At 33.1% G+C, this 12,905-nt stretch overlaps 1 protein-coding gene across 1 annotated transcript; it reads right to left on the reverse strand.

Annotated features, from left to right (window-relative positions):
• Positions 1-566: 566 nt before the first annotated feature.
• Positions 567-12,483, reverse strand: TRPA1 (transient receptor potential cation channel subfamily A member 1). Its single transcript, XM_019614085.2, has 14 exons — positions 12,349-12,483; positions 11,444-11,610; positions 10,283-10,376; positions 9,546-9,605; positions 8,146-8,244; positions 7,219-7,289; positions 6,621-6,768; positions 5,306-5,395; positions 4,916-5,085; positions 3,459-3,588; positions 3,147-3,329; positions 2,378-2,446; positions 1,200-1,310; positions 567-705 (listed from the first exon to the last, which is right to left on the reverse strand). Exons 1-14 carry the CDS (start codon positions 12,403-12,405, stop codon positions 574-576), a joined length of 1,581 nt encoding a protein of 526 aa, XP_019469630.1. The 5' UTR covers positions 12,406-12,483; the 3' UTR covers positions 567-573.
• Between the last annotated feature and the right edge of the window lie 422 nt (positions 12,484-12,905).

The following is a 12,905-nucleotide window of genomic DNA, read 5'->3' on the forward strand; positions in this document are numbered from 1 at the left end:
TTGGTGGGGGAGTGATAGAAAGGGGTGGGACAGAGAATAGATTTTCCTAGCTGCACGTTCACAGAAGGCTTTTCTGAAAGTGTTCCTAGGGGTATATTGGTATGTACAGTACAGAGGATTTCTTCCTAGCCTCTAGAAAACAGATGATTTGTCTGGAGGAGAATCAGGACAGCAATCCATATTTGGGGAAACAATCTGAAGCAGATTTACCATCTGACCACTTCAAAGTCAGTTACTGATTGTGTGTATCTGCAAAACAGTTGGAATTAGAGTAATTGTGAGTTTAAAATAACTCTGGAAAACCTCCATACACAAACCTCTAATTTGGAAATGAGTGTGCCTTTTCCCTATTAATATAGTTCACTGCAAGAGGAAAACAAGCTCGTGCTCTTTCTCTGCCATAGGATAAGCATATTTCTTTAGCACTTTCTTTTGAAAGTAAATACATCACAGAATATAAATTAAGTTACCATACCAGTGAAGTTTATTTAAGGACAACAGATACATTAAATTTAACTTTGCGGATTAAGTATTGAGTTTTAGTTTACAGCAATACCTTTGTAATACAGGGCTCTACTTACTGCTACAGTAATAAGAAAACGTATACCTGTATTTCTGCTTCAGAACTTCCAATTCTAATGTTGTATCAGTGCTCTGTGCATCTGTGGTAGAGTCCTCACACCCAAAGCAATACTGGAATACACTCTAAATAAAACATGGTATCAAGATGAAATAAAGTACTATCATCTGAAAACAGATAAATAATCCTAAATGGGTAAACAGTAACAGCCTCAACACATTCTTAATGCTAAAAGTAGTTTCAGGTATAAAGTTAGTTTCAGAATACTAAACATTCCTATTGCTTAATCAGAAAATTCAGTCTACCAACAGCAGATGGAATTAGAAGTAGACAAATAGATAAAAAGAAGACTGAAGCGAGTACTTACATTTTCAGTCTGAAAAACTTCCGTAACTTCTCTTGACTAATAACATCACCTATCACTGAGAATTCAAAGCACTAATTATAGCTGAATAAATTAGGCTGCACTCAAACTGATCTGTCACTTTAAGATCAGACAGTCATTGATATCAATTAATGATCTAATCTTATTAATGCAACAGAAGTAATCCTGTACAAACTAAGTTAATCATATCAAATTTTAGTACAAAAATCTAGAGTCAACTACTCATAACCTTACCATAAATCCACAGTATCTTGGTCTGTTAGGATAGACTGTGATTGATTCCTGGTCCACTCGACTTAGGAACCAAAATGGCAGCTTCTTCTCTAAGTTTGTGTGAAGATTAACCTAAACATTATTTTGCATTTAGAATAAGATATATTCTCTTAAGATAGGGAGACACATTATAACATGAAAATAACTATTATGTCAGTATATTCAAATCACCAGGCATCACGTCTCAGAGGATATGTACACAGCACTCTATGGTATTTGATCCATGCAGTCCAGACACTAGATACCATGTAGTCAAAGCAGCATATAGCTTTTTGTGGAGTTGATTATTTCACACAGCTATGCATTCTTAAAACTGAAACTGTTTTAGAGTTAACTCTTGTGTAATGACTGGAACATTTCATTACTCTGTGGCTTGCAGTATAGAATTACAGAAAGGTTCAAAGCCTGAATACGTTTCATAGCCAAAGATTTTGAGACTAAACAATAATGAGAGTGATTTTTCCCTTTAAATTTCCTATACACTTTTCCTAGGATATGACAGAGCAAGTAGAGATTAAGAGGCCAGAGGAATCACTGTAAGGAAAATACTCCTGTGAGCAGTGCAAGTTGGTTATACAAGTGTCTTCTCAGCAGATACTAACTTTCCATTTATTCTCACATTGCTACAGAAATACTAAGCATACATATCTATTAAAAAAATACTGAACACAGATATTTATTAAAAAAAAAATAGATATCTAGTATAAGCCTACTGCAGACTGTTACAGTCAAACACACAAAAGGTTACACGCTCAGTAAAGATCTGAAGTTGCAAGATACCACTTTCCCTCTTCTTCCCTCTTGGCAACAAAATACCTCAACAGGTGGAAAGCATTAATTGTCATAAGAACTGCCCTTATACTTCACTTCTACTAAGTCTTTATATATATTAAGGTATCTAAATACATTTATAAATACTACTAAGTTCCTTAGTTATACCTGGCATTTCAGAGTATCTTCTCAGTACACAAATGCAGAGAACTGAAAATAAGAGTAAGGATAGGATGCCCATATTCAACTTTTCTTTACAAGATGCCAAGTTGTTAGTTAGTGATGATGGTGATAAATTAGCTAATTATCTGGATGGTTTTCTAGCAGTGATAATTCCTACAGTTGTGTTTCCATGGTATGCTACTTACCTGCATTGCAATCCTTTTGAGGGCAGCATATTTTTGCACTTCAGCTATGTCCCCAACAGCCAAACCAATCTAAAAATACAGCACAGGATCAAAGATGCTAGAAACATTTTTTGTGGTTTTTTTTTTTTTCCTTTTTTTAATAATCTGACCTGTGCTTTTAATTGTAATTGTTACATTTAAATACAAATTAAAGTTCAACTTGTTGCACTTGAATCTGGAAACATAATTTCTTCATTCATACTATATCCCTAATCCCTCGCTCTTACATTTCTTCTAATGTCAGGATAAAGTCAGAGTGTAGCAGAGACCAGAGGGACTATGCCTCAGCAAAGAAGAAAAACAGTTTCTTCTGATATTTATGCACTCTTCATATACGCAGAAGCTTTTTTTTTTTTTTTTTTAAAGTCCTTACAGAGAGAGAAGGCCATGCTCCTGCCTATTCTAGAGCCAAACACAAGAAGTAGAGAAGATCTTTCTTGCAGCTCAGCAAATTTCATCAGTTACTTAGTTGTACATATCTGAAGATGTACAGGATAACTCTGCAACAATTAAGGGAAAAGCAACTTGATGTCACTAAAAATATTTATTTGTTACATTATGAATGAATGTTACACATGATTACTAAAGTAATTCTATATGTCAAAACTGTGTACAAATGTATATATATATATACACACATATATACACACACAGTATATATAAATACACACACACACACACACACACACACACTTAACCACTTCTGTATATTAAGAAGCAGTTTACTTACTAGCAAGTTCATAAGTAGGATTGGAATAAGCAAAGTAAATATAATCAGAACTGTGTAACTCAGGAATGGATATGGCAATTCACTGCTCAGTAATGGATCAAGGAATGCATCGTGATAATTTATGTCTCCCAGCATCATTGCAAATGTTTTCATTACAGAAAGCAGTGGAGTGCTGTATGTTTGCTGAAAAAGAAGAAATAGAGAAATTAACAGAACCCCACAAAACTATGAAATTTCTAAATAATTTAGGAAATTCTTTATTCAAAGGCAACATCCAAAATGATAAAGAAATCATAATGGTACTCAACTAACCTGTGAACCCAAAAGGACAAAGAAACTCAGTCCAAAGGCCAATATCAGGAAAAAGAAAACGACCGCGATCCGAATCAAAGTCCTCAGAATTTCCCAGAACATCACAACGTAAATGCCATAATTTTCAAATCTAGGCAATAAGTGAACCAAAAACATAAGAAAAAATAAATACTGAAGTTAGAGCACTGTTTAAAGTCATTGTGTTTTCAACAGCCTGTCCTCTGGCAAGCTCACCCCATTCCTGGCCTACACATCAACCAAATCTCAGAACACACACTGTCATAAAGCAGACTAATCTAGTTTTTCTCCTGAATCTGAACTCAGGAATTTATGTTCTGTGCCAGACACAAGGACCAGATGAACCAGATGACTGTTTTATGCTAAAACAGTAGCACAAGTGAGAAAATCCCTTCCCGAGGTTTCCCCCCTGAAATATTTTGTGCATCTCTAAAAAGATAAGCTGAAAGTAAAGCAAACCTAATCTTAATATAAATAAATTTGTTTTTATTTGCTACAGTTCTACTGACGTCAAGAGTCAATAGCTAAGGGTGCTTTGAGAAGAGATGGCCTGACTCAGAAAAATTAAGCATACAGTAACTATTACATTCTACTGTCTACAAACAAATGAATAATACACAGGGAAGGATAACACTTAATCTACCATAAGAAGGAAGGCTGAACACTCAAGGAATTTGATTTTTACTGCTTAGGTTCAATATCATTTTGCCCATAGAACACAGCAAAGTACAGAGGACAAGCCCATTCATTAGTTATCTAAGCTCAGACACGTGTACAACGTTTGTCAACAAATGCAATGTCATAAGGAGATTATATCTTTGACATTGCTTTTACTGACAAACCTTATCCTTCAATATTTCAACTACAGTGAAATGCTCTAGAAATTAATCAACAAATAAACAGAGTCAATGTCAACTCACAAAATGATTTCATCTATTGCGATACTTTTATAGAGCATTATGATGGAGACAACTGAGGTGTACATCTTACTCTATAAACTGCTAATAGAAATATCTTCACTCAAGTTATATAACTTTAGTCTGTTCTCCTTCTGCCACCTGTGATTTACATCCTTCTTTTGTAGCAGTATTTATTTGGGGAAGGGGAAGTCAGTTACTTTTTGTTTGATTTTTTTTTTTTTAGTGAAATTCTAGACATTCTTTAAAAAAAATACACAATTACTTAACATCAAAATACTTTGTTGTTTCTTTTCTATTCATCATAACACACTGATTCTTTGCATGGAAAGCACCAAAAATTACTTTACAGTTTATTAGGTTAAAAAAAACAACAAAAAACTCTTCATTAAATCCTAATCTAGAAACTTGCATAGCTTAAATAAATAAATAATAGGATTAACAATCAATTATGCTCTAGGGTATGTAAACTATCTGGAAATATTGAAAGTATTTATTACAGAGCAATTAAATAATTGTTACCGCTGAAGATAAAGCAAGAAGTTCATCCAAGACAAGTATACAGCAATTGCTCCACATTCCCACTGCAAATGAGCTGGTGTGTTAATAAATAAAGAAGACACAAAAATTATGCTTGTACTATAAATTGTCCAGTCCAATAGATTGGAGTAATCCAACAAATATTTCAATTTCTAGGATTTAAGAGAGACAGACACATATTTACAAGTCATTCATCATTAAGAGACTGAATTAAATAACACTATTTAAATGTTCTTCTCACTTTTAATCTTATTTGCAGAAATAAATTATATTTCCCTTGTAATTAGAAAAAAGTTAGTTGTATTTTAATATCATATAAAGTGTCGTGCACACTGTAATTAATGTTATGAATCTATTCCTGTATATATTTACCTGCTGAATGAGCTGAAATATTTCTTTGCAAATTCCCAGTAAGCTCATAATTAAAACTAAACACATACACACTCTTGTGAAGTATGAGCCCTGAAATAAAAAACAGAGCACAAGGCAAATTAGAAATTATTAAATGAACAATGTTTATTTTAGCTCTGCCTACCTTATATTACGTTATGCTAAGATAATACTAAGTTTATTTGAAGCAAGCTAACAGGCTAAAATTCTGTTTTACTAATGTTTGTTGTTAAATTCATGTCAATTACATTGTGAATAAGTAATTCAAACCGAATATAAGAGTTTCAGTATTCCCATGCTAAAGAGTTGCTGTTAACCAGTTAAACAGCTGTGAATGGAATTGCCGTATGTAGGCAACATTCTCAGTATGTTTTGCCTCTACATAAACATAAATTCTTCAGTCCATAACTTAACTATCACACTGTAGCATAAGAAATGACAACTGAAGTCTTTAGAAGGTGCACAAATTGGAGTCCTGACACCCTTACGTAGCTGTTCCCTTTGATGTCTTTATTTACAACCAGTACAGGCAAAGAACTTTATAGTGAGATGCCTTATATTGGTACAGAAAATAACAGTGAATTTTGACTTTAATAAATCAATTGTAAAGCTAATTCCCCACATGCTTGTTTTCTACAGCTTCCACAGCTTCTCTGGGCAAACTGTTTCAGTGCCTCATCATCCTCTGAGTAAAGATTTCCTCCTAATTCCTAATCTAAATCTCCCCTTTTAACATTTAAAACCATTTCCCCTTGTCCTATTGTTATTATTATCTTGTAAAAAGTACTTGCCCTCCTGTTTATAAGCTCCCTTTAATTACTAGAAGGCCATAAGGAGGCCTCTCCCAAATGCAATAGAAAATAGAGGCAAATAAAGCTGTAATTGAATAGGCAAAAAGACTTAACAGTTGACAACTATTTCTATGTCAAAATTGAAAAAAAAAAGCAATATCAGTTTATTTTGTCTGAAAAATAAAAATATATGAAAAGTTGAAAAAAAAAATCACTGTTAGCTCTCTCCTTATTGTTAGATATGTGTTATTCCTTTTTTTCAGTGTTAAAGGAACACTCAATTCATGGAAGAAACTGAAATAGTCATTTACCAGCTAAGTTTTTAGAAAATACACTAAAAATAAGAAATCATAATTAAAATTTAGCATCAGACGTCTCTGCTGAATGGATCAAAATAAACACTTGAATTCTACTTAGAGTTGATAAATAATTAGCAGTTCAAAATAATCACAGCTTCCTTCTACAACCATTCTAAATATATTGCAAAGAGTAAGAAAACTCAGTACCTCATACTCTAATGGTCTTGCTTCATAGATTTCTGTCCCATTCAAAGATCTTCCTGGCTGTATGTGGGTGACCAGAAGAGTCAATGGTATCAAACCAAGAGAATAAATGCCTAAATTCATTAGATGTGCTCGAAAACCATAAGCCATCCTTGAAAGTAAAAAATACTCCATGTTACAACATTTGATAAATTTAGAAGAGCATGCATTTAAAATTTAATAGCCAATAATGTTTTCATTGTAAGTATTATTTCAAACATTATTTTGTGACCAATGTTCACTGAGCTTTGTGTGAACTGTAGCAGACATTCTAAAGCATCATTTATATTCTTTTTAACTTTATACTATTAAATATTTTTTTAGAAAATATGTGGAAGCAAAGACAGTGGCTGCTTCTTCCATACATATCAAAGAATCACTACTAAATTCTAAGTTACATTTTACATAGCATATTCTGTATACATTTATGAGTGTTGTATACAAAAGACATTGGCGTCATTAATGCCACAGTACTATGGGAATTCCACTAAACAACTCCAAGGTATAATAATCTTCATCCTGATGTGTAATATTGTTTTTTTATACATTAAAATACACGTACCACTTCATTAGCAAATATTCTTTGCACACGGGATGACTAAGTAGCTCCATGCGATTGTGCCGTACCATGGCCTACAAAACAAGTATCAAGGATCAAATTTGTCTCTTCTGGCTAAGTAACATGCTTACTAAACAAGCTAGCCAACCTTCTTAACTTGATTACTAGTGTAACGAAACCTACAGTGTCTGTGTAAGATACTGCAAAGGTCTTTTGTATATTCAAAAGCTATGGTTCTGTCTTCTCCGCCTACCCAGTCCTCCACTTTCTCTTCTGCAGCTCTCATGCTAGAGAGGCAGACAAATCTGGAAGACTGATTAATTATCTAAGTTTTTAGGAGTAAACATTTTGCTAACTACAGATGTGAAATGACCGTGATTTTCTAGCTACATTTAACTAGAAAGTAATTTCTTTATTATTAAAAAGTACACCAAATCTTATTGCCAACAGTAAGCCCAAAAAAGCAAACAAATCAGCAAGATCTCTCTGTATTGGTTCTGGGAAGAAAAAAATAAAAAAGAAGTAAAAATAAACTGGCAATGTTTTAGAACAGCAAAGTTTGTTTTAGGCACAGAAATTTTTCACAATCAACACATGGAAATAGTCAACTCTGTCAGTTTTTCCAATGCCTTTTCTTCCAGCTCATGGTCATTACAAGGACTGGAGCATGGTTTTCTTTGACATACTACCTGCCTGCTTCAACACGTTGTCTTGAAACGTTCATAGTGACTGAAATAAACTAGTCCTGAAAGAATTGCTATGTATTACACAGACTACAGGAACTTTAACCCATACTTCATAACAAGACACATCAAATGTACAGAGTTAGAGTCTTTGGAGAAGAGACGTTATGATAAAATGTAACAAACCCTTGATTTTATCACAAACAAGGCAGCATGGAATTATGTCAGAGTGAAATAAAATACTTACATTTAAAATGGCAAGCGGTTCATAGAAAATATCTTCACTTTCCTTTAATTTCTTGTTAAGTGTCAGGGGACACTGAAGATATCTGAAGTTGTATTCAATCTGAACAATAAAGATTAGATAATATGCTGAATTTTAAAAAGCTTATCCCGAGAGAAAAAAAACAGTGCATCATATCACAGTGTTTGTAAAACTGATGTGTACTAATTGTTGGTCAGTCTGCCTGTGAACTTGACATCGAAACAGAATGTGATTGTAACATAATTGTTTAAATATGTTTTATTGCAATAGAAAAAAATACACATATCTTCTTAAAAAACTAAAAATATCATTCATGTAATTAGAATTTGATTTAATGTTGACTTCAAAGAAAAGCTTGTATTCAGAAGTTATATGGCATTAATAATACAATATAAATAAAATGTGTACTAACAGAAAATTTGCAAATTTTCTACTAATGATGTACACACAATCCAGTGCAGGAATTCATAAGGTGATTTCCATTATGGCTTTAAAGATAATGCAACTGTAGAACATTCATGCTTCCTCAGAATCTTCTATTTATGATTTTGGAGAAGAATTTACAATAAAACCCACACTGAACTCTGAATTATTTATAACAATTGTACTTCTTATGACAAGCATGTATTTTATATGCACTATTGTCTGTCACTGTTACTTCGGCATATCCACAGCCCACCTGCGATATTCAGTTTGATTGCAACAAACTACACAACAAGATTAAAGTTGATAGATTGCTCAGGTTTGTTGTTACACTTGCTAAAATGTGTAAGCATGAAGATTACAGAAACTAGACTTCAAAGCTATTTGCAGCCCAAAGATCAGTCACTTGTCTTTTCTGGTAACATTTGATATTTATCTACAGACATGCCATTTCATACCAAGTTTACAAACATTAAAATATATGTACTGCTTTCTTCCCAAGCTTTCAAGTATACATACATTCAAGTATTTCTTTCAGTGTCAAACAGTAAAGAGAATTAAATTACAGGCTTCTCAGAGAATAACACAGACAAATGTTTGAAGACTGCTAGAATCTGATGAAGTGACTTCAAGGTCTTTCAAGAACTGAGGTGTTTGGTGGGTTTTTTTTGTGAATATATTTTAAATGCACAGTTATTGGAGAGTAACTATTGAATCACTCATGACTAAAGTTAAAGCAATTTCAATTTATACCAGGATGCTTGTGCAGCTACAGAAAATACTGAAAAAGTATTACATTTAAATCCAGTACTAGTAGTTAAAAGTCAGGTCAATGGTTTTCTAACTTAATGTTTTTCCAGATAATGTTCTGTTGCTAATACATTGCCAGGGACACTGTGACATATTTGACCTCAAGATCATAAAATGTATTGCCTTTATTCATTTCTTCATCTACTTACATAGAAGTCTCGACTTGTCTTTTCCTCTGAAGACTCTATTATGCAGTTGTCCAAAACGAGCTTCGAAGATGAACGGAAATGTGAACAAAGGTGATACAGATAATATTCACCAATAAGAACAGAAAGTTTGTGAATGAAGAAAAAGGCATTCAAACACAGCAGTCCTCTAACAGAAGAGATGATTCAGTCAGGTTTTATGGTGTATGTTACACATACACAAAATTACAGAGTTGACATATAGGAGTTAAATAGTGAAATTATGCAGTTCACAAGGCAATATGTTAGTTTAAAGGTGTACAATGGAAAACATTTTTGAATATATACATAACAAGCAATTTTAATAAAAAAATAAAAACTTTTCTCTAGCTTGATTTAAGAGTTAACTCAGAAGGTGAAATTACCTCACATTACTTGAAACCAATTCTCCCCTAACTTCCATCATTTTTATAATCCTTTTAAATATATATGCTATATATAATACACAGCGAGGCTGCTTTTATCACTCCATTTTGCTCAGGAAGCCAAGATCTTTATCAATTTTTAAGAAATTCAAGAGACCAGGAAGGCCTGGAACTATCACTACAGCACAACTAAATTAACTTACAATTTTTTTAATTTATTTTATGATAATCCATGTTATTTAGGATAGCATTAGAAAAACAATGGTGATTGATACAACGTAATTAAGTTTGAGTTTTTTCATGCAGCTATGTCTTTTAAACAAACAGCAAACTTACTTTAAATGAATCAGGAAGATACTCAATCATTTCCAGCAAAGGACATTTATTGGCACTAGAATAGTGAGAGAATGTCAGAACAGCTTCTTCCCATCTGCAAAATAAGTTGAAATTATTGCGGAGGAATTAGTTGCTTCTTTTTTAAATTAGAATCATCACAGAGTGGCCTGGGTTGAAAAGGACCACAACGATCATCTGGTTTCAACCCCTCTGCTATGTGCAGGGTCACCAATCACCAGACCAGGCTGCCCAGAGCCACATCCAGCCTGGCCTTGAATGCCTCCAGGGATGGGGCATCCACAACCTCCTTGGGCAACATTAAACTTTTTTGGGATTGAGTTTTATTTTAGATATTATCTTGCAAGTCACAATACGTAATAAGTTTACATACCACCAAGTAGAAAATCAGCTATAACTGAGTAACACTCCAGATACTTCTTTGAGAATGATTCATATTTAATTCTGTTATCAATTAAACAAACGTGTCAACTATGCTAAGACCTTCTCAAGAATAGGTGTCCTTCTTTGTACTCCATAGAGAACTTCAAATAAAGCTGGAATCTTGGATTGCAAGATGAGGTGAATACTGGTAAGTGTTACAAAATACTGGCAGTGTTCCCTCAGCACTAACCAAAAGATGTCCTCATCAGTCAACAGTGAAATGTTTTGGTCTTGAAATAGAGCTTGATTATATTGTAATATAAAATATTCTAAACTGTAGTTGAACTGCCACATTTTAAAATATTTGTAACACATTTGAAACAATAATTTTGAATTAATTCTCTTGAATGGTATTGAGCTTATCTTTTGATTAAAAAGTCAGTAAGTATTGAACATTATGTGAAAGGGCTAAATTATACACAAAGGAAGAGGGAAAACAAGGGAAGGACTACTTAATTCACATGGTGTCTACATATGCTTTTTTATTTGGTTGTTTTCCTTCCCCAGAATCTGAATACTCAATCTAATATGAAAAGAACACCCCAAGTAACTTAACGTAACAAGATTTAGTGACTCTCACTAGAGTATAAGGCAATATCTGAAATTTCAAAATAAGAACTCATTAAACAGCACGTTTTCAATACTTAATCTCACTTAAAACAAAATGAAAAACAATAAAAAAGGAAAATAAATTCAAAAAGCATTTTCTTTGTGTCTTACCTTTTATGCAAAATCACAGCTGACACTACATCTTTCCTCCTGTTGTGTATTGCTTCGTGGAAAAAAGAAGCTACTGCTTTGTTCAACAGAATTTTTGCACCGTAGTCAAGAAGTAACCTTACTGCTTTCGCATGTCCTTCTTTTGCAGCTAGGTGCAAAGCTGTGTTCTGTGAAGAAAAGTGGGACAGCAATGCAACAGGAAGGCACATTTAAAAAAAAAAGTACATATTTCTGTCCTTTCCCATGCTGAAAAGCCACATAATACTCTCTGTTACAAGTCCTGAATACCTTTATGATAAAACTAAACAATAGAATATAGTCATGGAGATTCTGATACAAACAAGTTCTTTATTCTAGGTTTACAGTCACAACATTATATTAAAAGAGGAAACTCAGCTGTATGTAGGAAAGGCCAATACAGTGAGACCTTTAATTTTTGTAGCTAACAAACAGTGAGGGACAGATAAGTAAACATGATGGTACCTGTTCAGTATTAGTGTGCAATATAGGTAAATTTCAAACAGTATGTTAATGAGTTTGATTTGATGTCTGATTTCTTTTAATCTGTACGAGTTCTTTAAATTGAATTACCAATGCTTTTACTATGTAACGAAAATACTGCTGCATTGTAAAGGGAGCAAGAGAGACAAGTCCAACATATTTGGTATTTTATCTATTCTGTTAGTCTACTTATACCTTTCTTTTCATTGTTTCTCACAATAAAGAACTAGATAATAGCTTCACTAATAATAAGCTACTCTACATGATAAACAGTGATGAAATATATACTGACTTTATATAGAATACATGTAATAGTGTAATAAAATCTACCAATTTTGTACCTCCAACATATGCTTGATAAGTAACAGGAGATGACAAACAAATTGCATTATGTGAACACATACCCCTTCCTCATCCACTTTGTCAGTACACTTCACATTAGTATCCAATATTATCTGCATTGTGCGAGTGTATCCTCCAAAGGCAGCATGATGCAGGGCTGTCCAGCCTTTATAGTCACTTACATATAGAAGATATAAAAATAGTCATTATAAATGCAAAAGTCCTTCATTCTTTCAAATAAATTTAACTGCCTTGTCTTCTGACTCACAGCTACTGTACATTTTTGCCTGCCTTCTGTCAACAACTACATGATTATCAATGCATCGATTTGCTGTAAAATGTTCAAGTCAATAAAAGTATGCAGGTCTGACTCTTTATATACATGCATTCATTGTGCCTTTTTCTTTTTTTAATTTTTTTTCTTAGAAAATGATTCAACTACAGCAACAGACATGACATATAGCATGGCTATACTATGGAATCTTGCTTTTAAAGACAGTGAATACACAAAACATTGCAATTAGTATTATTATTCCAATTAGTATTACTTCAGCTTAGTATAAAACAATTCATTAAACCTTTTATCACACAGAACTTACCAGCTCACCTCAACAAAATA

The sequence above is a fragment of the Meleagris gallopavo genome, chromosome 3 (assembly GCF_000146605.3).
Source record: "Meleagris gallopavo isolate NT-WF06-2002-E0010 breed Aviagen turkey brand Nicholas breeding stock chromosome 3, Turkey_5.1, whole genome shotgun sequence".
Classification (NCBI taxonomy): domain Eukaryota; kingdom Metazoa; phylum Chordata; class Aves; order Galliformes; family Phasianidae; genus Meleagris; species Meleagris gallopavo.

Bases quoted from the DNA above. Each gene is read 5' to 3' on its own strand.
- TRPA1 (XM_019614085.2), bottom strand. From the start codon at position 12,405: ATGCAGATAATATTGGATACTAATGTGAAGTGTACTGACAAAGTGGAT. The intron at 7,290-8,145 runs GTAAGTATTTTA...CTTGTTTTGTAG, and splicing joins AACCGCTTGCCATTTTAAAT to GCCATGGTACGGCACAATCG. The intron at 3,330-3,458 runs GTTAGTTGAGTA...CTTCTTTTTCAG, and splicing joins TTGTCCTTTTGGGTTCACAG to CAAACATACAGCACTCCACT.